Source organism: Oryx dammah, unplaced genomic scaffold, assembly GCF_014754425.2.
Source record: "Oryx dammah isolate SB20612 unplaced genomic scaffold, SCBI_Odam_1.1 HiC_scaffold_10, whole genome shotgun sequence".
Classification (NCBI taxonomy): domain Eukaryota; kingdom Metazoa; phylum Chordata; class Mammalia; order Artiodactyla; family Bovidae; genus Oryx; species Oryx dammah.
This window is the reverse complement of record NW_024070194.1, coordinates 58,048,777-58,075,104: the sequence shown is the minus strand read 5'-3', so window position 1 is coordinate 58,075,104 and position 26,328 is coordinate 58,048,777. Positions and strand designations below refer to the sequence as shown.

Genomic DNA, 26,328 nt, shown 5'->3' with positions numbered 1-26,328 from the left:
TGGATCTTCTCATGAAAAAGTCCTGGTCATCCCGTGTGGCAGAGCACAGATACAGAGTCTTGAGCTCTGGTCTTGTCGAGTAGCCAGGGGGCCAGTGACGAGTGCCAGTCAAGATGGCAGGTTGAGGCTTACCACCAGACTGCATTCTAACCGAGGAAGGAGTTTCATTCCGACTCTGGTTACTCCCCTGCAGCCTTGAGACACTCTCAAGGACAGCAAGGCAGGGTGACATATTCTCCCCTGACCCAGGGGAGTTTAGAAGGGCCCCCAGTGAGATATTTTGGGGGAAACTCATTGCCAATCAGGGCTGGCTTCCATGCACCTCTCTGAGTCCTAAGGATGGAACTGCCACCTTCCTGCCTTTCTTCTGGGGGAGAGGGCTTCACTGTGCTGCATTTTCATTGTGAATAAATAGATGATTCTTTTGGGTCGAGTCTTCTTTTTCTGTTCCTGTTTTCACTCTTTTTCTTTTCTATTTTTTTTTCTCTCTCTCTTTTTTTCTCCTGATACACAGGCTTTGCAGTGCATGCTGGTCTCTCTTCAGGCAGAACTTGACATTCAAAGGTACTTGATGAAAATTGAATCATCTCAGCGAGTTAGTACCTTTTCTTCTCGTCGCACCTCGCCCTGTTGCCTTCACTCGGCTGCGTGTGGCATTCTAATCTGTGTCAGCCTGTCCCTTTTCCTGCCCTGGTTTCACCCTCTTGGAGCCAAATGCTTGCAGCATCCCCAAACTTGTGCGTTTTTGTTTTAATTGTGAGAGTGAATATTAAAAACGGACACTAATAGCATGCTTACTTCTAAGTATTTCACGTACTTGCCACAGATGGAGGTGTAGTGTCAGCAGGAATGCAACACCAGTTCAGAGATCTGTTCAGCCCCCTGAAAAGTGGGGCTCCAGCTGCATCAGCTTCCTCATGGCAGAAAACAAACCTTGCCTTCTAACAGCCTTCAGGGCTCTGGGACTCTTCTTCACATGGCTCCCAAACATCCAGTGTGGGATCCAGACCAGGTCACTGACATATAGCTTAATATTAAAAATGGAGTCTTCCCTGGCGGTCCAGTGGCTAAGACTCTGCATTTCCAATGTGAGGGGCACAAGTTCAATCCCTGATGGGGAACTAAGATCCTACATGCTGTGTGGTGCATCCAATAAATAAAATAACTTAAAAAAACCCCCACAAAACTGCAGTTAAAATAGGGGCAGACATATCTCTAGCACCAAGCAGTGTTCTAAATGCTTTACAAGCCTAAAACCTCCCACACCAGCCCCATGGGGTAGGTGTCCTATGGTTCCCATTTTATAAATGAGAAAGCTGAGGCACAGAGATGTTAAGTAACTTGCCTAAGGCCACACAGCTAGTAAGTTACAGAGTAGGGACTCCAGAGTCAGTGTCAATATATTATTCATTTCCCTGTGATCCTTAGTGCCCCCTGTTTCCTAATACATCAGTTTAGAATGTTACAGCTAGAAAGAAGTGGGAGAATTTCCAGCACTTGGAAACCTGGCAAGTTGCATACCTATGCCAACAGGTCCATTGGCACATGGCCACTCACATCCTTTGATCCCCCAAACGTGGCTTGTTTCTTTATTATCGCCCAGATAAGAACTGTTTGGTATTTACTGTGAGGCCCCAAACACACCTGTGCTTAGGAAGAAGCATCGAGCAGTCTGGCTTTTATGCCTATGTGACCTCCTGTCCATTCGGTCAGGCGTCAGTGACCTCTTCACCTTCCTTTTCTTAATAATCAGTCTCTTTGAGCTTTTCCAAGGTCAGGAGCTCAAGTTAGAAAGTTCCTGCCCAAACAAATAGACGCAGAAGAAAAAGTTGGGCAGCCCATGCTGCAGAGACCCGTGGTCCTATCCTCCCATCTCAATTCCGAGAGGGTGTTTACCATTAATTTTTTTGCACGCGTTTTTAATCGTTCTCATGTGTTTCTGTAATTCATGCAAAATGGAGACATCTTTAAGATTTCCTTGCACACATACTGTGCACCAAACAGAAACTCAGAAAAGGAAGCGAACATGTAAGCTCGTCCCTGTAGTTTCACAGGCTGCCGTTAGTTTACAGACTAGAGACCTGACATCGTGATCTGGGGTTTTCTAGTTTGGAGTCCCTCTCACTATTCTTTTTTCCTTAGAGCCTGAAATAAATGATCAACGCTGACTTTTGTTTTTTGATGCAGCAGCAAATAATGGGATATGTGAGAATTTTTTCAAGAACTTAGAAAAAAAAACTTTGGCCACACCTCATGGCATGTGGGACCTTAGTTTCCCGACTAGGGATCAAACCTGCACCACTTGCATCACTGGACCCCCAGGGAAGTCCCAAGAGCTTTTTTTTTTAAAAAAAAAAAAAACACAAGTTACAATGACGGTAGGGTTTTTTTTGAAGGAGGAGGAGATGAGAGTTAAGGTTGGAAATTGAAGATGTTCTTCCTTCTCTTTGATAAAGAAGCGACTCTCAAAGCCTCCGAGGATGTCAGAGTCTCTATTTTGAAGTCGGTAATCATTTACCGACTTTAGGCAAGGTGGTCGCAGTAAGAGGTAGGCTGTATCCTCTCCTCACATAGGACCCCACAAACCATGGAATTTCCAGTAGGGAGCCAAGCCATTTCGAACCATCCTCAAGAGAATCATACTGCATAAGGGCAGCTAAACATTTTCCATCATTTATAGTTGACAGATTCCTGTGAATTTTTTTCCATGACTCTTCACCACAATTTTTACATCAAGCTGATACTGCTTCTTTTATAAAAGTGAGAACTAAGGTTCACAGAGCTTCCCTGTGGGGTCGCTCTGCCAGTGCACGGCAGGATTGGAGTCTCTTTCTGCAAGAACAGCCTGATAAGAGGAAAGTCCTCTCATTCTAAATCTTGTTTTCCTTCCCTCTCCAAACCCTGGTATTCTTTCCTGTAGCAGAACTAGAGGGAAATAGAATCTTTGGCCTGGGATCTCCCTAGTGGTCCAGTGGTTAGGACTCCGCTCTTTCAATGCTAGGGGCGCAGGTTCAATCCTTGATTAGGGAACTAAGATCCCACATGCTGTGAGGTGCGGCCAAAAATCAAAAAAGAAAATAAAAAAGAATCTTTGGCCTGAAAAGCTCCTCTTCAGAATTTTCACAAGGTGTGTTTTCATTTGAAAATCATTCCAGGGAAACTGGAGGGCAGTTGGTGGTGGTGATGGGCTATGTGTGTTTAGAAACGAGAGTTTGAAAATAACAGCAGCCTCTACTCCCAGGATGCCTGGAGAGGGTCTGGCCACAAGCCCCAAAGCTTGGTGACCTCGGGCACCACAGTATCCCCTCTGATCCAGCTCCCCAAGGTTCTCTTCACTGTGGGGATGGACATCTTCAGACCTCCCAGGACAGGCTGCTAGCCAGGAAGCTTGTTCAGTTTCACAACAAGGTAGTTAAGCTCTAGGGGCATCACCCCGGGGCCTGGACCCCCACATCCTCTCCAGACTGAAGTCTGGGCCGTGGGGATGAGCTTAATAATGGCTTTCCTAAGGATGCCTGCTAAGGTGTATATTTAGCACACTGTGTGTTATGCTCTTATTTTACTTGAATTTGAAAGCCTGCAAGCAGGTGCCTTTCCTTTCATCACTGTAGAAACAGCAGTCCTCAGGCGGACACCTTTTATCCCGAAGCCTTTTAAGTGCATTCCAGGCTCTCAGAATTACAATGGCATCTGCCGCCTTGCCCCAAGCCTCTTCCTAGGAGAACGGTAGGAGCCGGAGCCTCGGAAACTGTTGTTTATAATGCACACCGTCTTGTGTCAAAAGTAAAGAGAGAGAGAGAGAAACCTGATTGATTTAAGGCAGCTTGCCATAAAGAGACACCTACCTTCAGGATGATAAACTAAAAATCAAAAGGCAAAACCTCCTAAGAAGAGGAGACAAATTTACGAATGTAGCTAACTCTGATTAGCTTGAACCTTAAATGTAGCTTTGACTTTTATGACATCCATGATATTTTCTCTAAATGTGATATACTCCTTATAAGACAAAGTAATACTACTCTTTCACGAGACAACGTTGTTTTCCTTGTTTTAAATTCTAAAAGAAGTGTTGTTTGCTCATGCCTTCAGAAAAGGGACATCCATCAACATAACAGATAGGGTCAACAGGAAAACAGCACTATTCTTCATCCGGCCTTTTCTTTTACATCAACTCCTTCAGGAGGAAGCACACCACTAAATAATAATTGCAGGAACGTGCATCTGAAAGGGATGGGTGGGGGGCTGAGCTAATGAGATCCAGATTTGGAACTTGCTGATGGAAGGACGCTAAAAAGAGATGATGGTGAGCCAGGCCTTATCGCCTTTAAATAGGATCTACCTCTTTCTGTCTTTGAAGGGAAGTCAGAGAGTAGCTGATTCAAGGTATTATTTTAGAAGCGAGTCCGTGCTATGTTCCAGGTAGGACGTGAGGTTGGCAGTCGGCAGGTTGACAGAAATCCCGGAAGTGGCAGCAGCTGCACCTTGTCTGGGGGTCAGCCCACTTTGTCCTCTTCTCCAGGCACAGCCAGACCTCTTAAAGGAAAAAATAAAACAATCACATCATCTACACATTATGAAGGGGTTGGAAAGTAGACAAATATCCAAGAGATCATAGAAAATGGCTAAAATTCCTAATTTACCTGGAGTCAAATTGAAAGAGCCTTAAAATAAAGTAACTATAATGGTGTCAGAGCTCTGGAGGGGAGCGTCTGTTTCCTTAAAATGTGAACGCATGATCTGCATGTTCGAATTTGAATGGACGGCTCTGTGCTCTTCTGTTTTAACTGTTGCTTTTTTGGAAGTTGGAAGTCTGTGCAGTTCTGGATTCCTGCAGAAGTTTGCATGACATGAGAATGGAAATGTGACTCCGTTTCTGTGTTTTCCCCATGAATGTGTGTCCTCATTTAGGGGCCGTCTGGGAGGATGAACCTTTTACCTGGAATCTAACCGCAGGAGCTAACGCAGGAGAAACCCAAGATGGGTGTGGGTACCTTCAGGTCACTGAAGACGTGAATCCTTCTGGATTAAATGCTCTGTGAGAGTCTTCCCTTCCAGTGATCCACTCTAAAAATAGTACGCTTACCCAGGAATTCTCTGATCTGCAAAAGCAGTATTATCCTCGTTTTGGAGACATGAAGAAGAAAGCACATTACTCACAATATGCTAAGTTTCTTCCAACTGAGTGACTAACACGTTCATTTTACGGGCTTCCCTGGTGGCTCAGACTTTAAAGAATCTGCCTGCAATGCAGGAGACCTAGGTTGCATCCCTGGGTTGGGAAGATCCCCTGGAGAAGGGAATGACAACCCACTTCAGTAGTCTTGCCTGGAGAGTCCCATGGACAGAGGATCATGGTGGGCTACAGGCCATGGGGGTCTCAGAAGAGTTGGACACAACTGAAGCAACTTGGCACACATGCATTACTCATAATACTATTGTGTAAAAGAAACTAAGGCTAATATTTGGGTGTATTGCTTCCATTTCTTTTTTCTTTCTATTTATTTGGCCGCGTGTCTTGGATGCAGCATGTAGGATCTTTGATCTTTCCTGTGGCATATCCAATCTTTAGTTGTGGTATGTGAACTCCTGTTAATTGCAGCATGTCGGATCTAGTTCCCTGACCAGGGATTGAACCCAGGCCCTCTGCGCTGGGAGTGTGGAGTCTTAGCCACTGAGCCACCAGGGAAGTCCTTTGCTTTCATTTCTTAAATTATGGAAAAACAATTCTTTAAAACACCTTGATCACGACTGCATCATATTCTATAGTGTGGCTCCATTGTAATTTGTTAACCAGCCTTCTAAATCGTTTCTAGATTGATTTATTCTATTAAAAATGTACTACATGCAGATTTTCTCCCTGACCATCTAGTATAGGAAGTATCAAATTTTTAAATTTTTGTAAATCAGATTAATCTGACTTGATTTCAGCAGTTACTAAGAAATGTATTCTCGTCACTTGGGGTCATAAAGAAAGTCTAAGGATCGAGTCTAGTCTGATAGAATGGATAAAGTTTCTGGGTGCCCTGGGACTCAGCAGATAGCCTCCTGGGGGTCTATTTGCAGGTTGATTCTTGGCACTGTCTGCCGAACTAAACCAAGGCACATACTTTCTGCCACTGTGAGCACACCACACACCCCTCCTCCCCTGGGAGCTGCTCCCTGTAAATGAAATCCAGACCTCCATAATTTGAAAAACATCACCACCACCAGCACCACTAACACTGGCATCCTCTTCCCGGCTCTGGAAAGTCACTTACCTGCCTCTTTCTGACCAATTAGCAGCCTTCCTCCTCTCCCACTGGGGGAAGAGTGGGCAACCCCAGATTCATCCTCCAAATGGCTTTACCTTGAGTCCAGTCTAGAGAGGAACTCTTCGGGGTGGCCTCTGTAACACTAAGGCACTGTTCACAGCCCTTCCCCCTGGAAAGACCTTGGGACACAAAGGTTTGGCAGTTTCCCCAGGAAGTTGGGGATAGGGGGTAGATGTCCCAACATTTTTTTGTTTGTTTCTAGCTGACAACTACGAGGACAAGCTGTCCTGTGTGCTTAGTCGCTCAGTCATTTCTGACTCTGCGACCCCATGGATTGTAGCCCTTCAGACTCCTCTGTCCATGGGGATTCTCCAGGCAAGAGTACTGGAGTGGGTAGCCTATCCCTCCTTCGGGGGATCTTCCCAACCCAAGAATCAAACCGGGGTCTCCTGCATTGCAGGCAGATTCTTTGCCAGCTGAGCTACCAGGGAAGATAAATTGGTAGTATCTCAGAAGAGTCATCTGATGCACAAATACTGAGAGAGTGTGTTTGTGTCATGTGAGGCTTCTCTGTTTTTTCTTGAAACTCACTTCTTAAGATGTGTTTCTTTTCGGCTAAGCTGGCAGCTGCGCACGGGCTTTCTCTAGCTGCGCCGAGCCGGGGCTGCTCTCTGGCTGCGGTGTGCGGCCTTTCCATTGCAGCGGCTTCTCTCGTTGCGTGGGCTCTGCGCTCATGGGCTTCAGTCACTGCAACGCGTAGGCTCCACAGTTGTGGCTCACAGGTTCTAGAACAGGCTCAGTAGTTGTGACGCCCAGGCTTAGTTGTCCCAAGGCATATGGGATCTTCCAGACCTGAGATTGAACCCATTTCTCCTGCACTGGCAGGTGGATTCTTAACCACTGGACCACCAAGGCAGTCCCTGTGACTGCACAGAGATGTTCCTGTCAAGTGTTCCTTGGCATCTGCAGAAAGGGCTTTGCTTGGTGAGAGCGGGTTGTTGGAGGGGCCCTGCCTGGCTCACTCAGCTTGCCTGTGGCCGACTCTCAATGGGGAGGAAGGGGTGGTGACTACTTAGCCTTATGGCCTTTTCATCTTTCTCATCTGATAATGAAGTAATACCCACAGTGAAGGGAAAATGGGGAAACAAAAGACACAGTTGTACTTTGCTCAACTGCTGAATCGTCTGATTTTACTCCAGACCAAACATCTTTCTGTTTTCACAGGTGAAAATCATGAAAAATGTCTGGGTACCCTTTTGGTAGAAAGAGGGAGGAAGGGCTTGAAATATTACCCTTGAAGAAACAGGGTATAAATTGAGTTTATCAAGGATAATTCATCAAAAATAAATCCTAGATGAAAATGTATTCCCTTTGTCCAAGCTGGGGAAGAGAAGTACTGATTTTCAGGGCTAAACTTAAATCTCTCCTTATGAGGATTTCAGATATGCACATTTGAAAGTTGGTATTAGAATGGGAGGTGTGTGTGCATACATGTCCTGCTCATTATAAGGCCCAGAAGTTCTTGGTTACCCCGGAAGTGACAGATGTCCACAGATTCACTCCCAGGAAGCACCCAAATACACACTAAACAATCGTGTGTATTTGTATTACCAGTGGGGCCCTTTAATGCTTGCACCCAAGTTTTCTATTAAAAAACAAAAGCTGATTTCTTCTCCTCTAAGTCGTTAGCTCCAAGCCCATCCAAATTAAACAACTACATAATTGTTAAAAAAACTAACTATAGCTCTCTCTTAATACATTTCTCACATCAATCTGTTATGTTCTAGAACCAGGGATGTCTTCAGTGTGTTCCCCAGATTGGCCATCAGCATAAGAAAGGCCCTGAGGAGATGTTTGCTCGGGTCTCGTTTTTCTGTCCATCAGCCACAGAAGCTGAGCGAAGTGGTAAAGAGCCATGGGGAGACTGGGGCCCGCTGCTCCAAAAGTGCCCACCCCAGGGTGTGAGTCTTGGGGTGCGCCTGAGAATGGCAGGTCCTCTGCGGCTGCGGCCTGCCACCGGCTGGGTTTATGTAAGGACAGAAGCCCATGTGCCGTATTGGAGCTCTTGGTCTTCACATCCTCAGACCCAAACCCAGCAGAAGCCTTAGACTTCAGAAACCAGAGGGGCAGAGGAGGGGGCAAAAGAACTGCACTGTGGCTCTAGAAAGGACTCTCTCAGCAGATTTTGAAGCTTAAACCTTCCGTGGGGCAATTTGTCAATTCTTCTGACATTAGTGGAGCTGGAAGGAGGGGTGGTAAAGAAAACTAAAGTCCAGGGAATCATTCAATATTTGTGAATTTCAAATATCTTGCTCCTTGCATCTTTCATAAGAGTGCATGACACCTAGAAAATTCTCTTGGGTTGACATCACATTTTTGGCTGGAATTTTGAGTTGAAATCATCACACTTGGGAAGTGCATGGGGGATTTTCCACCTTAGTTGCAGCATGCTGACTCTCGGTTGCAGCAGGTAGAATCTAGTTCCCTGACCAAGGATTGAACCCTGGGCCCCTGCATTGGGAGCACAGAGTCTTAGCCACTGGGCCACTCTGGAAAGCCTTTTTTGAAAAAGGAAAGATTAGAATGGATGAGTGGGGTTCAGGTGGCCTTGTTATGCAGGCTGCCCCTTCCCGTACGACCCCAAATGACTTCTGGTTCGAGGTAGTTTGGGGTCGCCTGATGGTTTAGGGAAACCTCTGGAAGAGGGAGGTGAGTTGGTGTCGTGTGTGCCCATGGAGTGCTGAGTGAAATCTCACCTTCCAGACCCTCGAGTCCTGCCCAAGTTGCTCAGAAAGCATCTCCACCATTCTCTGCCTCCCGAAGCTTCTCAGTTAAGGGCAGCGATCTTCAGAGGCTCAGGGCAAGGGCCCCCAATGTCATGCTGTAGACGATGCATGTCTGAGAAAAGGCTTCTCCTGAGCCAAAACGAGAACAATTACACCCAACAGAAAGACTGTGTTCTTAACCAATCTGAACTGTGTAAGGATCTTCCCACCCATTTTGGGGTATTAAAATATCTTTCCAAGATGACCAGTGCAAGTTCCATGCATGAAGCAGGGCATTCAAAGCCAGTGTTCTGGGACTACCCAGAGGGGTGGGATGGGGAGGGAGGTGGGAGGGGGCTCAGAATGCATGTCAATGTATGGCAAAACCCACCATAATATTGTTAAGTAATTATCCTCCAATTAAAATAAATTAATTAAATTTTAAAAATCCTTCCTTTCTCTGGCCATATTGCTGTCATACAGAGAGAAAGCATGAGTGGGTGACTTCACCCAGACCCTCCCTAGCTCTTCCTCACCTCTGCGCTTCCTCCTCTCTGGACCCATTACTTAATGCCGGCAGTTATCCCCTAAACCTTACTCTGCCCTGCCCTATCACAGTGATGCACCTCGTAGCACTTTTTGTCCAGTTGTTACACATATTTTATCCTTGGCCCCCAAATTTCCTTTATATGCATTATGAGCTCAACAATCACATACAGCCCTTTTAATCCCTGGAGCCGTGCCCTGTGCTGAGTACCAAGTCCCTGTTTCAAATGCTTTTTGACTTTTTTTTGTTTTAATATGTCATATCACAGAGTGCCTGACACCAGTGTCAGCAATTTTCATTGTCTTTTTTCTGCCCTAAATGATGTCTCAGCAGCGAGCTGGCATCCACAGGGAGAGCATGGTGTGAGGAGATTGCTAATATGTGGTGATAGTTTGCAATGAGAAAGTGAATGACATAAAAACGAGAACAGGAGTTTATATTTGGAACTGAATGGCTGTGGATAGGAAGTTTCAAAAAAAAAAAAGATTGAGCCCTCGTATCTTTATTTTTATATGTACGCCTGCCAAGATGACCCTGAACAAGAAATCGAAATTTTATTTTGATTTTCTTCAAGGATTATTGCCTTTTGCAATGGAAAATGACAATTCATCAAATGCATCGTGTCTGCCGTAGGCTGCAAAGATGACCAGAGAGCAGAAGCTGTCATTGTGTTCATGCTGCTTCAAGTAATATTATTACTTGGCCATTTTGCTAAACTAAATGTATATTCTTTTTTTTTTTCTTATCGAAGTCAGGGATGAGGACATTTTGACTTGATATTCCACTGAGCATAGTAACCAGGTAGCTATTTCATTGAAGAATGATATGAATTTATATAACTCTTGGTGAGCTGGGCAGTGATTTAGGGTTGATTTTTCTTTTTTAAGTTTAATAATACTCTTAAAAAGAGTGCCAAAGCCAGATCCAGATCTTTGTAACAGAAATAGATTTTTATGAAAAGTAAACTACTTTGGGACCTTGCATGGAAAAATCAACCCAAAGCAAAGAGATAAGTCGTCTGTCTTTCTGGTTGTGAAGTGTTGTGTTAGTCACTCAGTCCTGTCCGACTCTTTGTGACTCCATGGTCTGGAGCTCCCCAGGCTCCTCTGTCCATGGAATTCTCCAGGCAAGAATACTGGAGTGGGCTGTCATTTCCTTCTCCAGGGGATCTATGATATGGGCTGGTCATCTGAGCTGAGAGTTTCCTGTAACACCCAGGTTGGCCACCTCCATGAAGGGGGTACCAGGGGCTTTGTGCTGACCTTATTCCTGTTTTCCTCTATGGAAATGTCCTGTAGCAAGGTGTGGATGTCTAGGTAATACAGTAGTGCTCCTACCAAGACAGGTCTCCTGGTACGCTTAGCAAAAGGGAAAGAAGCTGATGATCCCATCCTCAAAGGGCTCCCCTAGAGTGCCAGGCACACCTGGGCATCCCTGAAAGAGTTCTGCGCCCTTGAGGCAGGACCGATTCTGTGTGATTCTTAGTGTGCATTTTCAGTCGTGTCCGAGTCTTTGTGACCTCATGGACTGTAGCCCACCAGGCTCCTCTGTCCATGGAATTTTCCAGGTAAGAATATTGGAGCAGGTTGCCATTTCCTGTTCCAGGGGATCTTCCCAACATAAGGATGGAACCCGCGTCTCTTGTGTCTCCTGCATTGGCAGGCAGACTCTTTACCAACTGCACCACCTGGGAAGCCCTTGTTCCAGAAATTATTAAGGGTTTCACGGCAGCCACAGCAGAGCATGAAACAAAAGCGAGAACCCTTGTAAACACTTGAGTCGATTGTTCAGACACAAAGTTGGTCCTACCTTGAGAAGTAAGTGCTTTGGTGTTTTGAACTTCAAAGTACGTTAGCATCCTTAGGAAAACTTAGAAGAAATTAAGGGATGCAAACAACCATCAGCTCCCCCCCAAAACAAACAAACAAAAACCTAGCTCCTGGGGGCTGCCTATATCCCACCACCATCAGCACCTTTGGCAATTTAATAAGAGAAGACTCACCACCTGATGAATTCGGATCCATTTGCCATCTGGAAGTTGCCTGGAATCGTGTAATGAAAGCAGGGGTGGGCTTTGGGGGTGGGGAAAGCTGAGATCAGGCATTCATTCAATGAACACCTATCCATAAAGAACATTACAAAAGATAAAGAAGGACACTACATAATGATCAAGGGATCAATCCAAAAGCAAGACATAACAATTGTGAATATTTATGCACCCATCATAGGAACACCTGAAGCCCCTGGTGGCTCAGATGGTAAAGAGTCTGCCTGCAATGTGGGAGACATGGGTTTGATCCCTGGGTCAGGAAGATCCTCTGAAGAGAGAAATGGCAACCCGCTCCAGTATTCTTGCCTGGAAAATCCCATGGATGGAGGAGCCTGGCAGGCTACCGTTGATGGGGTCGCAAAGAAACGGACAGACTGAGCAACTTTCACATTCATTCAGCATAAGCCCCCCAGTTTCCCTGACTCCTTTTCTCTGACCTTCTACATGTACAACCTCCAGCCTCCACACAACAGCCCAAATGATCTTATAAAAAGTGTATCTGATCCTGACCCCTCCCCCTTCTCCCTGCCTCAGATGGCACTCTGGTAGCTTACAGTCAGAGTAAGAATTCTCCCCTTGACCCTGTGGGATCTGGGGTCTGCTGGTCTCCAGTGCTTACCACTTCTTTCTTTCTGCCTTGGGAACTTTGCACATGCTGCCTTCATCTTTTCATCCCCGACCCCCGCCACCCCACCCCTGGCGTGTCCCCTTCTCCTACTTCCGTCATCCTGGAGATCACAGTTTACTTGCTTTTCCAGTTCTCCACTTATATACACCCCCTCGCCAGCCTGGATTCTCACTGTCAGTGTCTTCTGCGTCTGTCCCCTGTAAGCACCATGAGGGCAGGATCATATCTGTCTTGTCTGTTGATCTATTCCCAGTACCAACCATGTGCTAGCATGTACCTAGCATGTACCTAGCATGTACCTGGAATGTACTAGGCACTTGGTAGGTGTTTGTTGAAAGGATGAATGGACGTACCAAACAGTTCATGGTGTAAGCTTAATTATACACTATCTTGTGTTGTTATCCTTCACTAATTTCACCAATTAGTTTGAAAATCTTTGACATCAGGCAATGTGATATCTGTCTGTCTCAGTTCCTCACGATGCTCAGTATATGTTCAAGAAATGTTATTGACCAATATAAATTATGAATCTTTTACACATTCATTACAGCATAGATAACCAAGCGAGAAATTCAATTATGTATTATGTGTGTCTGGGTTATTATAGGTACTTTCTGCTGTTTGTCAAGGTTAAGTGATAACCAAAACTAGACATAGTCTGAATTATGGAATTTCTGCCTCAAAAGAAAAGAAATCAAGTGTGATAGAAATATCTCTGTCACAGTTGTATTTTATTGATTTTTGGAAGCAGTCTAGAGAGAGGAGTTTAGAGGACTGGTTGTGTTCAATTTACTCTGGTGTGAGGGCATCCTCCGTGTGAGGTTATAAAAATATGCACAGTCTTATCTGCTGTGATTATAACCACTGCTAGAATTTGTCTGGCAAAAGGAGCTAATTTGCCGTCATTCTTTCTGTTTATTGGCTGCACTGGGTATTCGTTGCTGCGAGCAGGCTTTCTCTGGTTGCAGCAAGTGGCGGCTACTCTTCACGGCAGCACAGGCTTCTCATTGCAGTGGCTTCTCTCGTTGCGGAGCATGCAGCGCAGTAGTTGTGGCACACAGCCGTAGTTGCTCCACGACATGTGGATCTTCCTCAATCATTAATCGAACCCGAGTCCCCTGCATTGGCAGGCAGATTCTTAACCACTGGACCACCAGAGAAGTCCCTGCTATCATCCTCTCCAGTAATGTAAGAAGAAAGTCACTCAGTCATGTCCTGACTCTTTGCAACCCCATGGAATGTAGCTCTTCCATCCGTGGGATTTTCCAGACAAGAATACTGCAGTGGGTTGCCATTTCCTTCTCCAGGGGATCTTCCCAACCCAGGAATTGAACCTGGGTCTCCCGCATTCCAGCCAGATGCTTTACCATCTGAGCCACCAGGGAAGCCTGTAATGTAGCTTGTCCTCAACTCCTTGCTCAAATCGGAATTTGCACTGTTATGTCCAGTGATAAAAACCTTAATGGAACACTCACTCAGGGACAAATTTTTTTCCCGTAACTTGCACAACTGAGATTCTGACCCACTGGGTCTTTATTTCTATATCCAGTCCTTCCAATGGACTGTTTTTCGTTGCCATGTTCTTCCAGCTCAGCAGATCTTGATGGTATAGAAAATATTTTCAGCTTGAGTAGTAACAATCTGTTTTCCCACTTTCTTTCAAATGCCTTTTGCAGACAAGAAGCCCCAAACTCTCTCACAGTCCTCAGCCTCCCAACTTGGGCGACCCAGTGGAGCATCTGTCAGAGGCGTCTGCTGATTCTTTGGAAGCCATGTCTGAGGGGGAAACTCCCAGTCCTTTCTCCAGAGGCAGCCGGACTCGGGCAAGCCTTCCAGTGGTGAGGTCCACCAACCAGACGAAAGAAAGATCTCTGGGTAAGCTTCAAAAGGCAGCTTCTGATTTTTATTACTGCACGTGTGTGTGTTTATACTTCTGAACACAGACCCCTACATCGGAATGTTAATTTGATCTTGATTTATAAAACCTCAAGTACTCAGAAACTCCGATGACTTAACCTGAAGCCTTGAGGATTTATCTGCTGGAGAAGCATCTAGTCCAGGCGGTCTCTGGGTCTGGGCACATGCAGGACTGGCTGGGGTTGGCACTCAAACAAGAGGCTAGCAGTACTTGTCTGTGTCCTGGTATAGGGAATAGCGAGGGACATTCTGCCAAATGAGCCTCATTTCTTAGGAACCTCCTCCCCAGTTTCAGAACTGTGGGCGGTTGGGGTATGAGTCCCACTCCACTGTCTGACAGTCCAGGGGAGGACATGAATGGCTCCAGGAAGAAGACGTGCAGTGTGGCCAGCACCCCCCGTGACTGGTCATGAAAGCCAGAAACACAGGGCTGGTTCGCCCTGCCACCACATGAAGGGGTGGAGGGGCTTAGCAAGAGGTTAGCATACCTTTTCTTTCAACAAGCTTTTAGGAAACGCTTGTGATCTGTTGCTTCAGTTGCGTGGAACTCTTTGCAACCCTGTGGGCCATCATAGCCTGCCAGGCTCCTCTGTCCATGGGATTGTCCAGGCAAGAATACTGGTGTGGGTTGCCATGCCCTCCTCAAGGGGATCTTCCTGACACAGGGATCAAAACCCGCATCACTTATGTCTCCTGCATTGGCAGGTGGATTCTTTACACCTGGGAAGCCCCTGCCCTCACTTAGCATCTGCTTTTTCATATTGGATATTCACTTTCTATCTCACTTTGCTTCTTTTTTCTTCCTGGCCCTTTAACAAAAGGCACAGATCCTGAAGATTTAGACATTTTTGCAAATCATATTGGTATTTCATAGGATGAACCTGCCTTCTCAAGGTTCTGATTCGGCACCTGTGTTTACAGACAGTTGGGGTCCGGAGAAACAGGGGACAGGAATGGGATCAACCCACAAAAGGCTTCAGGGTGGGCCTCTGCAGAAGACAGCTGAATTCTGCCTCTAAAACCAAGCAAACGCCTTGCTTGAAGAACAGAGAAGGATGTGGGAAGGTATCCTGATGTTGTTTCCTCCGTCATAGATGGTAACCAGAGCAAACTGGGTTCAGACACTGTCCTAGGTCTTTTTTTCTTTTTTAAAGCTGTGCTGGATCTTTGATGTCATGCAGGGGGCTATTCTCTAGTTGCAGTGTGCGGGCTTCTCACTGGGGTGGCTTCTCTTGTGGAGCATAGGCTTTAGAGTGCAGAGGCGCATGGACTCAGCAGTTGTGGTGCACAGATTTAGCTGCCCTGAGACATGTAGAATCTTAGTTCCTGGACCAGGGATCAAACTGATGTCCCCTGCATTGCAAGGGGTACATCAGTTTTTAACCACTGGAGCACCAGGGAAGCCCTGTCCTAGGTCTTTTAAAGAGAAAAACAAAATAAACAAATCAAAAAATTATTGGTATTATGGTATTAATTTTTAACCTTCGATTTTGTATACTTCACATTTGGTTAATAATCCAGGGTCCTCATTTTACTAGTGAAAGATGAAAGCCATGGAAAATCTCCTTTTTGTTTTCTGAGGAACATAATTAAATCGCAGAAGTGGGAAGACCCTCTAGTTCCTATTAACTCCATTTACCAATGAAGGCACGGGGTTTGCAAGGGTGCAGTGCACCCAGGGAGCATACGGGGGCCCTGGCAGTGTCAGTAGGATCCAGGCTGGCGCTTTCCATCTAAAGTACAGGTCTTAGTGTTCTCTTAACCCCGCTCCTGCTTGAGGCAGGAGCCCAGGAACCAGCCAAGAAGTGAATTTCTCCTTTGTGCTTTGCAGGAAATGAATGAGGTTCAGTTCTCTGTAAAGATAGGCTGTGCTTTGCAAAATAGAATGAAAGAGAAGAACAAATACTTCTGTCCCTACCCCCTTACCTGGGGAACAGCACGCCTGTGGGATAATGGAGCCTTTGTCTTACAGGCAGGAATTTCCCCTACAGCCAAGCGTACTTGGCAGTGCAGGTATCCGTAGATACTGGCTGCCTTAGAACGCCAACCTCTGGGCTTCGGGGCTGAAGGCTTAGGACAGGCAACCTTGCCTTAGGAGTTGCTGAGCGTGGCTGGTAGTTTTCTCACGGGCCGGCTGAACTTATGCAAAATGCTGTTTTACTCTAAGCACGCCTTGCTGTGAAGTTCTGGCAAGTCCCAGCAGATTCACAAATGCAAAGGAGGTGCTTATTCTTCCGGCTCCAGGAGGAGCTTTGGGGCCAGTGATTTCCCCAACTCCTGGATGGAAAGAGAGAAACGCAGGGAGAGGAGAGGAGTGAGAAGTTTGCCCCTTCGAGAGGAGCCCTGGGGCCAGAAAATGAGGCTGGCCCGGGCCAGTGCGCCTGACGCTGCCCTTCACCGCCTCTCTGTGGCCGACCTGGGAATGTCCTCTGGCCGCACCTGGCCTTCCTGACATAATCCAGTTGAGCCAGGATGGGAAATGAACAGGAAGGTGAGCCAAGGAGAGTCTGTATACAGTCTCTGTGCCAGGGGCCTTGCTGGCTTCCTGTCCGAAAAAGTCCCTGTGTGCCTGACTATTTAACACCCAGACATGGGAACAGCAGGCTCCCCAGAGAGCAGGACTGGGAGCAGCGGGGGCCCCCAGCATTGCAGTGGTGAAGGCCATTTAGGACCCCAGACCTCGGAGGCTGCAGAGGAAACTGAGCTGTGATCTCTTGCAAACCCACTCTGGGAGCCACCTGCAAGCCCAGGGTTTCCTTTGGGGTCAGTGCAGTCATTTTCTCTTAATCCACAGAACTTGGGTAGGACCTTCCCACCCAAGTCCTGCTCATCTTGTGTTTACATTTGTCATGGTTGGTTCTTCATGGATTATTGCATTACTTTTGATTTTTTAAAAAATATCATTAAAATATTATTTATCTTGATTACTGAGTTTTGCAGGGGGCGCCATAAATTCTGCGCCTGAGGAGAGTGCCTCACTCGCCTCACCCGAATAGCTGCCCATGTGTCACCCCAAGGATTTCGCCTATCATCCAGGCGACCTCCAGCCACAGGGCCCTGAAGGGGCGGGGGCAGGAGAGCCTGGCTCGCAGGCCTCGCTTCTGCACATGCGCAGTGTGTCACTGGTGCCCTTCCCCGGTCCTGGGCATGGTCTGGACCAATTCTCCCATCCGCTCCCGCTCCCCAGAGGCAGGCTGCTTCACTTCAGGCAGCCTGTGCCTGGAGATAAACCTGCTGGCTTAATCATTTTTTCACTTGAATAATCCTACCTTTCTAGTGCTTTGGCGTATTTAGGATATGGGAGGAGCGCGGACTTGGTGCATTGCAGAGAGGCTTTTAGAAGATGTGCCAGAGAGAGATGGGGTAGCTCTGAGGCGCTGATTAGGACAGAGAAGGGAGACATTGCTGGTGCCCGCGTAATAGTCTCTCTCCAATGCTCCCCTGCATGCAAGGTGGGAGCTTCTCATTCCAGGATTTCAGGTGGGGCCAAGTGACAGCAAAACCCAGAAATCTTGTCTGATGCTGGGAGCCAACTAGTCACTCTCAGAGATTTACAAAGCTGAAACGTAAAGAAAAAAATTCACTCAGCCGCTCTGATTTATAACATGACCAGTTCCAAAGATCTGTCACCTCTAAATCTTTGCTTCTACGGAGTAGTGGATTCCCCGCACACTCCACCCATGCGGAGACCAAATGAAATTCTTCTCAGTGGAATTTATGCCATTTCTGCTCCCCTCTCTCTTCGGTGAAAAGAGAGATGGTTTGGGGAAAGGAAATCTCCAAAAGAAAGTAAAAACCGTTTTGCCATAGAGTGAAGTTTTAGAAATCGTTTCCGTGTAAAATTGTCCCACAGTTATTAGGTCTGGGTCTTAATGATAGAGTTGTTTCCTTTTAGTCATTGCTGTCTTGTAAATGTCTGGAATGCAACTGCGGGCAGGGGCTAGGGTCTGGCTGCTCCACAGTCAGCCACGAGGGAAAGAAGAGCCACAAGTTCTTCCCACCCTTCTGTGTACCCTCAGGAATTTGAAAATAAAACTCATATAAAAGCACAGAGCAGCAACTTCCTCCTCACTGCAGCCAGATGCCTTGGGTGACTGTATCCTGAACGGTTAGCTTTGGAAAAGACACCTTCCTTACCAGCCCAGCAGCCAGAGGTGCTGCCATTTCTGGTGCAAATTTCCTCTTAAACACTCAGACTCAATAAACAAGATTGATTTTTAAAGGCTCCGGAGGATTTGAGACTCTTCGAGGGAGAACTTACCCAACGTGTGTGGCTCGTTGAGTATCTTTGGGGCTGTCCTCTTATTTTGAGGTGGTGACAGTGATGAGGACCATATCCAGGTGGGAGTATTTAAGGAACAGAAAGTTAACCACTGCTAGAATCTCCCTACCTGTGCAGAAGAGTGAGTAGGAGGTTAGAGAAAAAGATGGAGGAGACGTCCATGTGTAAAGTGGAAAACCAAGGATGTTTATGGGTGAAGACTGTGAGCCTCGTATTAAGATTGTTTGAGCATGAAGAGCTAGGCTCTGGAAAGTTAAGAAAAAAAAAGAAATGAATTTCAGACACATGGAAAGAGCAATGTTGCTGTAGAGAGTAAAGAAAGCACTAAAGGGACTTAAGTGCCAGTAGTGGTTAACACTTTCACTTTTCTCTTTCATGCATTGGAGAAGGAAATGGCAACCCATTCCAGTGTTCTTGCCTGGAGAATCCCAGGGATGGGGGAGCCTGGTGGGCTGCCGTCTATGGGGTCGCACAGAGTCGGCCACGACTGAAGTGACTTAGCAGCAGCAGCAGCAGTGGTTAACATGTAATATTATAAAAACTAAAATTTACAGAAGAGTTTGGTTGTAGGTCAGTAGCTTGGGAGCACATTCCTGACCTTTTTAGGGTGCCATCAAAGAAAAGGTGAAAGGGTCATTTCTAGCTTGGGAACTCAGTGAGCGGGGTAGGAGGATACGGCGACTGGCCAGCGTGGTCCATTGCAGTCTCCTTCTAACGTTCCTTCTTTTACTTTGGAGACTGGAAAGCAGAATCATTCTGGAATAGCAGATACGCTGGGTTCCAGAAGTAGGGACCAAGGCATTTGTGGAGGCTTTGGATTTTCTTCAGCATCATTTGCTGACTGGTCTCAGGGCATAGCCACTCACTTGATAGAGTTGAAATCTGGGCGTCTGTTTTTCTTCTGCTGAGGGCACAGGTGTGGTGTGACTTTGCAGTGGGACCAGCAGCTTCTGGACTTCCAAAGCAGAGTCACAGTGGTCCAGGACCACTGGAAGCTTCCCCCTTGTCAAATGGGTTGTGTAGTCTCCCAGTTCTACAGTTATCATTCAGCCCAGTGACTCCACAAGCCAGTTAATAAATCCGTCTTTTACTTAAACCAGCTGGAGTCAGTTCAGTTCTCTGCACTGAATCCTCACTGATACAAGGGATCTGACTGGCTGTGCTTGTAGCAGTTGTACTGCCGCCTCTTCCGCATGTTCTAGAAAAGATGGCAGGTACCAGTAGGGACAGACTGATAACTTCTAAAGAATTGGTGAACTGGAGAATGAACTGGAGGTGTGATTTCCCAACTGTGTTCCTCAGAGCTCTGGAGTTCTGTGGCATTTTCTCTACTATAAATATTGCATTTTCATATAAGATTTCATTTGGCAAATGAGCTGTGTTGGACTGCCAACCACCCACACAGTAAAAAGCATTAAGTAGACCAAGGGGCATTGGAGAATAAGAGAGAAGTCATGAAGACATTTTCTTTCCATAACAGGGGTTCCTTGAGCTCTTCTATTTGGCTGTATCAGGTAAGTCAAAAGATGATCTCTTAGGTTTTTTGCTCTTGATGTAATGAATGTCCTGAAAGGTAATGTTTTTTAAAAAGTGAATCGATCTTTAAGCTAAGGGGAAAAAACAGATTTGGGACTGGGAATTAACCACTGAAAGGAAATATTTCAAGAAACCTTTGGGACTTCCCTGGAGGTCCAGTGGTTAAGACTTCGCCTTCCTATGCAGGGGATGCAGGTTCGATCCCTGGTCAGGGAGCTAAGATTCCACGCGCCTTGCAACCAAAAAACCAAAACATAAAACAGAAGCAGCATTGTAACAAGTTCAATAAAGAATGTTTCTTAAAAAAGAAAGAAATCCTCTGGTATCGCAAAACATGTTTCTGTGATGCAAGTCATCACCCCCAATTTTCCTTTAGTACCTGGGACTTTCATATATGAGTTTCTCTGAAAGAGAAGCCAAGAGGGTACACTTGGCTTTACCCTTTACCCTCTGAAAGAGGGGAGTACTTATCCAAGTTTACCCTCTTGGCTCTCAATTCACCCATAAGAAAGAATGTTCTTGTAAAAGATTGGAGACTCATGATTTGTTTGTACTTACTCTAAAAAATAACATTAGTCTGATGTCTTTCGAAATCCCTTGCTATTAACATTCCTGGGTTGAAACTTTAGAATAAATTTCTCAGACTTTGAGGAAACGGTTTAGTTAATGTGGTACCTACGGAGTTCTGTGCCCTTTACCAACTTCTTGAGGATTGTTTTGCAGTCAGGATGCTGGTAGGAAAAGCATCAGTGAAGGTGAATAGAAGATTTGGTGGAATCTAAGGGCCCTCCCCAAGCTACCATTCATTTACAGAATCTGGGACTTCCCTGGTGGTCTAGTGACTAAGATTCTGATATTCCAGTGCAGGGAGTATGGGTTCAATGCCTGGTCATGGACCGTGATTTGGTCCAAAAAAAAAATTACAGGGTTTGCTGTTGGCTGGCTGAGTACCAATGAAAAGGCTTGGAGAAGACTTGGAGTATGCTGTCTCTGCCTCCTCCGCCATAGCTGAGATGTTGCTAAACCTGGACCTTTACTTTTTGTTATACTTTTTGTTAAGTTCAGTTCAATTGCTCAGTCATGTCTGACTCTTTGTGACCCCATGGACTGCAGCACACCAGGCTTCCCTGTCCATCACCAATGCCCAGAGCTTGCTCAAACTCATGCCCATAGAGTTGGTGATGCCATCCAACCATCTCATCCTCTGTCGTCCCCTTCTCCTCCTGCCTTCAATCTTTCCCAGCATCAGGGTCTTTTCCAATGTGTCAGTTCTTTACATCAGATGGCCAAAGTATTGGAGCTTCAGCTTCAGCATCAGTCCTTTTGTTAAGGGCAACCGTTTCTAAACTGAAGGTGGAGCTCTAGGGTTAAATGCTGGAAAGGTGACTTCAGTTTCCAAAGCCATTTCAGAAAACCAGTCCCCCCATACCTTGTGTGTGCTCAGTCCCTAAGTCATATCTGACTCTTTTGAGACCCCAGTGGACTGGCGCCTGGCAGACTCCTCTGTCCGTGGGATTATCCTGGCAAGAATACTGCAGTGGATTTGCCATTTCCTCCTCCAGGAGATCTTCCCGACCCAGGGATTGAACTTGAGTCTCCAGTGTCTCTCCTGCATTGGCAGGCGGATTCTTTACCACTGAGCCACCTGGGAAGCCCAGCCCATCTGTTAGCCAGTATGAAATATTTCTCTCTCTGTCACAATCATAAAATCCATTCAAACCCAGACATCTAGACAATGTTTAGATTTTTTCCCTGATGTTTTTATAAAAATACTCTTATTCAAAAAAAAACTCTTCATCGAATTTCACAAGTCAGCAAAAGAAAGCAAGACAAGTTTTATCCATATAAATCTATATATCCAAAGTAGATTTGGTTTGGCTTAAAACAATAAAAGTATATAAGAATCATTAAGACAAGAGTTAACACAAGTACCAGTTGGGCGCAATATGTATGTCAAGAAAATTAAGATAAGAATAATTGCTGTAATTGCAGCCAAGATCAAAAAAGAAGATAAAAGGAGAAATGTAATGAGTTCAGTGAATTTCGTTATTTAAGAAGAGGTTTAGGGCCCCTTATTTAGAGCATTTAATCCAAGACCACCTGTATCTTAATATTGTTGACATTATATTATGTAATAGTTTTATTTAACAGTTGTTTTATGGAAAGTTTCTTTGTATAAAACTTCAAAATCCAAGGATATCGTCTGAAACCATCTTATTAGAAGGTCCCATCATTTTATGGCAAATAGATGGGGAAAAAGTGGAAACGGTTATAGATTTTATTTTCTTGGGCTCCAAAATCATTGCAAGTAACTGCAGCCACAACATGAAAAGATGCTTGCTCCTTGGAAGAAAAGCTATGACAAACCTAGACAGCATATTCAAAAGCAGAGATACCACTTTGCCAACACATGTCCATATCAAAGCTATGGTTTTTCCAGTGGATGCACAAGTTGGACCATAAACAAAGCTGAGCGCTGAAGAATTGATGCTTTTGAATTGTGGTGCTGGAGAAGACTCTTGCGAGTCCCTTGGACTGCACAGAGATTAAACCAGTCAATCCTAAAGGAAATCAACCCTTAATATTCTTTGGAAGGACTGATGCTAAAGGTGAAACTCCGTCACACTGGCCACCTGATGCGAAGACCCGACTCATTGGAGACGATCATTGGAGAGGACCCTGATGCTGGGAAAGATTAAATGCAGAAGAAGTGGGCAACAGAGGATGAGATGGTTGGATGGCATCCCTGACTTAACAGACATGAGTTTGAGCAAATTCTGGGAGATAGTGAAGGACGGTGATGCCTGGCTTGCTGCAGTCCATGGGATCACAAAGAGTCGGATACGACTTAGGGATGGAACAATAGTGTCTTTTGGGCTCTGTAGGTTTCTAGTGATCTAATTTGATACATGGAAAGAGCTGATATAGTCTTGATAATTGACCTGACCCCCCAGGTGATTGGCCTTTAGCTATTAATAATCTCATCAGGGTGGATAACTTCAGATAGAGAGGAAAATTTGAGGAGCAGGTCAGTGTTTTGGTTTTTAATATTTTTATGTGTTTGGCTGCGCTGGGTCTTAGTTGCGGCATGTGGGCTCTAGTTCCCTGACCAGGGATTGAACCCAGGCCCCCTGCATTGGGAGCTCGGAGTCTTAGCCACTGGACCACCAGGGAGGTCCCCAGTCATTATTGAAGGCTTGAAAGGCGGAAGAGAGTTAGAAAAGAAATCTCTCCCCAGATTCCAAGTTCCTAATAATACCAACTGTTTAGACTCCAGGGATGAGGTTGGAAGTATTTGTTTTCAAGTGATGTTCCCTGATACTCTCTGCTATGGTTTGGTTGGAACAAGAGTTGAGCTATTGCATTACTTTTAGGGGAAAATATTTCATTTATAAATTGCTGTTGTCTCCCTTTGCCACAAAAACTCTACCTAAAAATCTGTTGACCATGCCTTGCTATTTTTATTTATTTGTTTATTTGGTAAATGCAAAATTCATTGCACCCTTAAGAGTTCCTTGCCAAGTTAATTTGTTCTTTCAAAGCTGACTATAAAATATAATCCTTAATGTTCATCTCATTCTATGAGTCCACACACATTTTTTGCACCTGCTTTTAAAGATGATTCTATGGACTACTAAAAATAATATGAAGATGCATGCCAGCTTTATGTTACACACCCAAGTCAGATTCCATCCTTGGTGCCCTCATCCTAAACGTGGCCTCCAGAGAGTTGACATCTGGAAACTGAGATTTGTGGCAGCTTTTTATGTTTCAGGCAGAGTGTTAAGAACAGAGGGAAGAACGCATGGGCATTGTTAGAGAGGAGATGTATATCTTCTATGTGTATCTTCTTAGGGAAAGAAATGGGTGAATTCCCATCCGGATTTCTCAAGTAAGCTCTGTGACAAGGGGAACTAAGTGGCTCTGATCTGGAAATGAGGTTCTGTCTGCACCACCAGGAGACTCAGTCTCCATCCAGAAGCTGCTTTTGAGCACGACAGTCAGTGAGCCCCAAGGCACCACCACGGTGGTCTTTAGTTACTCACCAGTTTGAGCCACTCTCTGAGGGTCTGAAATTGGCCAAACTGTATCTTCCTCTGACCCCTCTGTCTTCAAGTTCATATGTTAAAGTCTTAACCCCTGGTATCTCAGAATGTGACTATGTTAGGAGAAAGGGCTTTTAAAGAGGTGATTAGAACAAGGTCCTAAGAGTGGACCCTCATCCAATAGGACTGGCATCCTTGTAAGAAGAGAAGGTTAGGAGATAGACAGGTGCAGAGGGAGGACCACGTGAAGACATGGGGAAGAGGGCTATCTATGAGCCAAGGAGAGACGCTGCAGAGACACCGACCTTGCTGACACCTTAGTCTCAGACTTAAGCTTACAGAAAGTGAGAGAATAGATTTCTGTTGTGAAGCCACCTAGTCTGTCGAACTTTGTTACGGCGGCCCCAGCAAACCCAAACAGGGACTCAGGTCACTTGTATCCTCCCACTTCCTTTCTCATATGAGGGGACAGGCTGATGGCAGTTGTCACAAACTTGAAGTATTTCTCTCTTTAAGACAGTAAAATTAGATGCACCGAGTTTTCTGTTTAAGTTGGGTTTCATCCAGCCTCTTCACCTTTGGGACTTCTCAGGTGGCACTAGTGATAAAGAACCCGCCTTCCAGTGCAGGAGATGTAAAAGGCATGGATTGGATCCCTGAGTCAGGAATCTCCTGAAGAAGGGAATGGCAACTCATTCCAGTATTCTTGCCTGGAGAATTCCGTGGAGGAGCCTGGAGGGCTACAGTCCATATGGTCACGTAGAGTTGGACATGACCAAAGTGACTTAGCATGCAGACATGCTTCCACCTTTGCTCTTGCTTAGCATTGCAAGGGAAAATTTTAAAACCCCTGGGACAGATTCATCATCCACGGCTACTTTTCTGTCTGGTGTCTCTCAAGCGCCATCCTCAGATTTAGCAAATGAAAGTTGTTTCACTTCGGAGTGACTTAATTATATCCCATCAAGAAAAGCTTGGAAGGTAATCATCTGAATTTGAGTTCTCAGAAGTTTGGTGATGTCATTAAAAATTACATTCTCACCAACTTTGCTACTTTCAGAATTTCTCTGAAGTATTAATTGGCTTTCAGATGGCTCTGCCTAACTTTCTCCCAGTAACAATATAAAGCTAAACATGAAAAAAAAAATCCTTAATTTTTTTCCTTCACAGGTTTTGCCCGTTTCTTAGTTTTTTTCTGCATTCATCTGGTTATACATTTATTAAGAATCTGTTTAGTTCCAGGCACTGTTAAAGGTGCCATAGTGCATAGTGAGTTGTTTAGAAAATATATGAAATCTGGTTCTTGTATGCAAGGAATTTTAAGTGTAACTAAGGACACATGGTAACCATGAAAAGTCTTTGAAATATACGTAAATCAAAGACTACACAGATGACCCTGTGCATTTGCTCAGTCCTACTGGCCTCCTAGCCATGCCACATCAGAACTAGACACACTCTGCTCTCTCTGTGCCGGGATTCAACTCCCACTCTTGGACCCTCGCTTCTGCACGGCCCCCTCCTCACTTCATTCAGAGCTGTGCTCAGGCGGCCTCATCAGTGAATGCTCCCCCAAGTAAGATTCACTCTGCCAAACGCTTTTGCATCCTTTCTCATGGCGCATCATTTAGGACAGTGGTTCTCAAATTTTAGCAGAGACCTCGTTAAAACACCGATGTCGGGCTCTGCTTATTGGCTTTATGGTGCAGTAGATTTGGGGTGAGACTCAGGAATTTGCAGCTCTGACTAGTTCCCAGGTGATGTGGGTCAGGGGATCACTGATTTTGTACCTTAGGAAAGATTTGGGCTTCCCAGATGGTGCTGGTGGTAAAGAACACCTGCCAGTGCAGGAGATGTAAGAGATGTGGGTTCGATCCCTGGGTTAGGAAGAGCCCCTGGAAAATGGGCATGGCAACCCACTCCAGTATTCTTGCCTGGAGAATTCCATGGACAGAGGGAGCCCGCGGGGTGACACAGAGTCAGGCAGGACTGAAGCAGCCAAGCACACCTGCAGATTTTAATGTGTCATTACCATGTGGCACCACGTGAGGGCGCTTTAATTGGCTCCACGTAGGGGATGGAAAGTTGTCCTCATCCTTTGGTAGGAAAATACGGGGCCTTCAATGTCACATCTTTGAACTAGAGTATTTAATTCCAGCACACATGAGTCACAGGACCCTCACAACAAGTATGGGAATACCCATCTTACTGCAGCAAACTGTGGAGCCAACCTACTCAGCTCGATCTGTCTTGCCTTTTACTTATTTATTTGCTTTCAGCTGCCCTAGGTCTTCACTGCTGTGTGTGGG

The 26,328-nt window shown here is 45.6% G+C and overlaps 1 protein-coding gene across 14 annotated transcripts in view; it reads left to right on the top strand.

The window, feature by feature from the left end:
• The window catches only part of KIAA1217 (KIAA1217 ortholog), a 350,338-nt gene that overhangs the window by 169,727 nt on the left and 154,283 nt on the right, over positions 1-26,328 (top strand). For 8 of the 14 annotated variants that reach the window (XM_040248531.1, XM_040248532.1, XM_040248526.1 and 5 more), the window contains one exon: positions 13,918-14,116. In XM_040248531.1, coding sequence (XP_040104465.1) covers positions 13,918-14,116 — 199 coding nt within the window. Of the gene's footprint in view, positions 1-514; positions 596-13,917; positions 14,117-26,328 lie in introns of all 14 variants that reach the window. The other 6 variants (XM_040248530.1, XM_040248523.1, XM_040248520.1 and 3 more) reach the window with 1 other exon arrangement.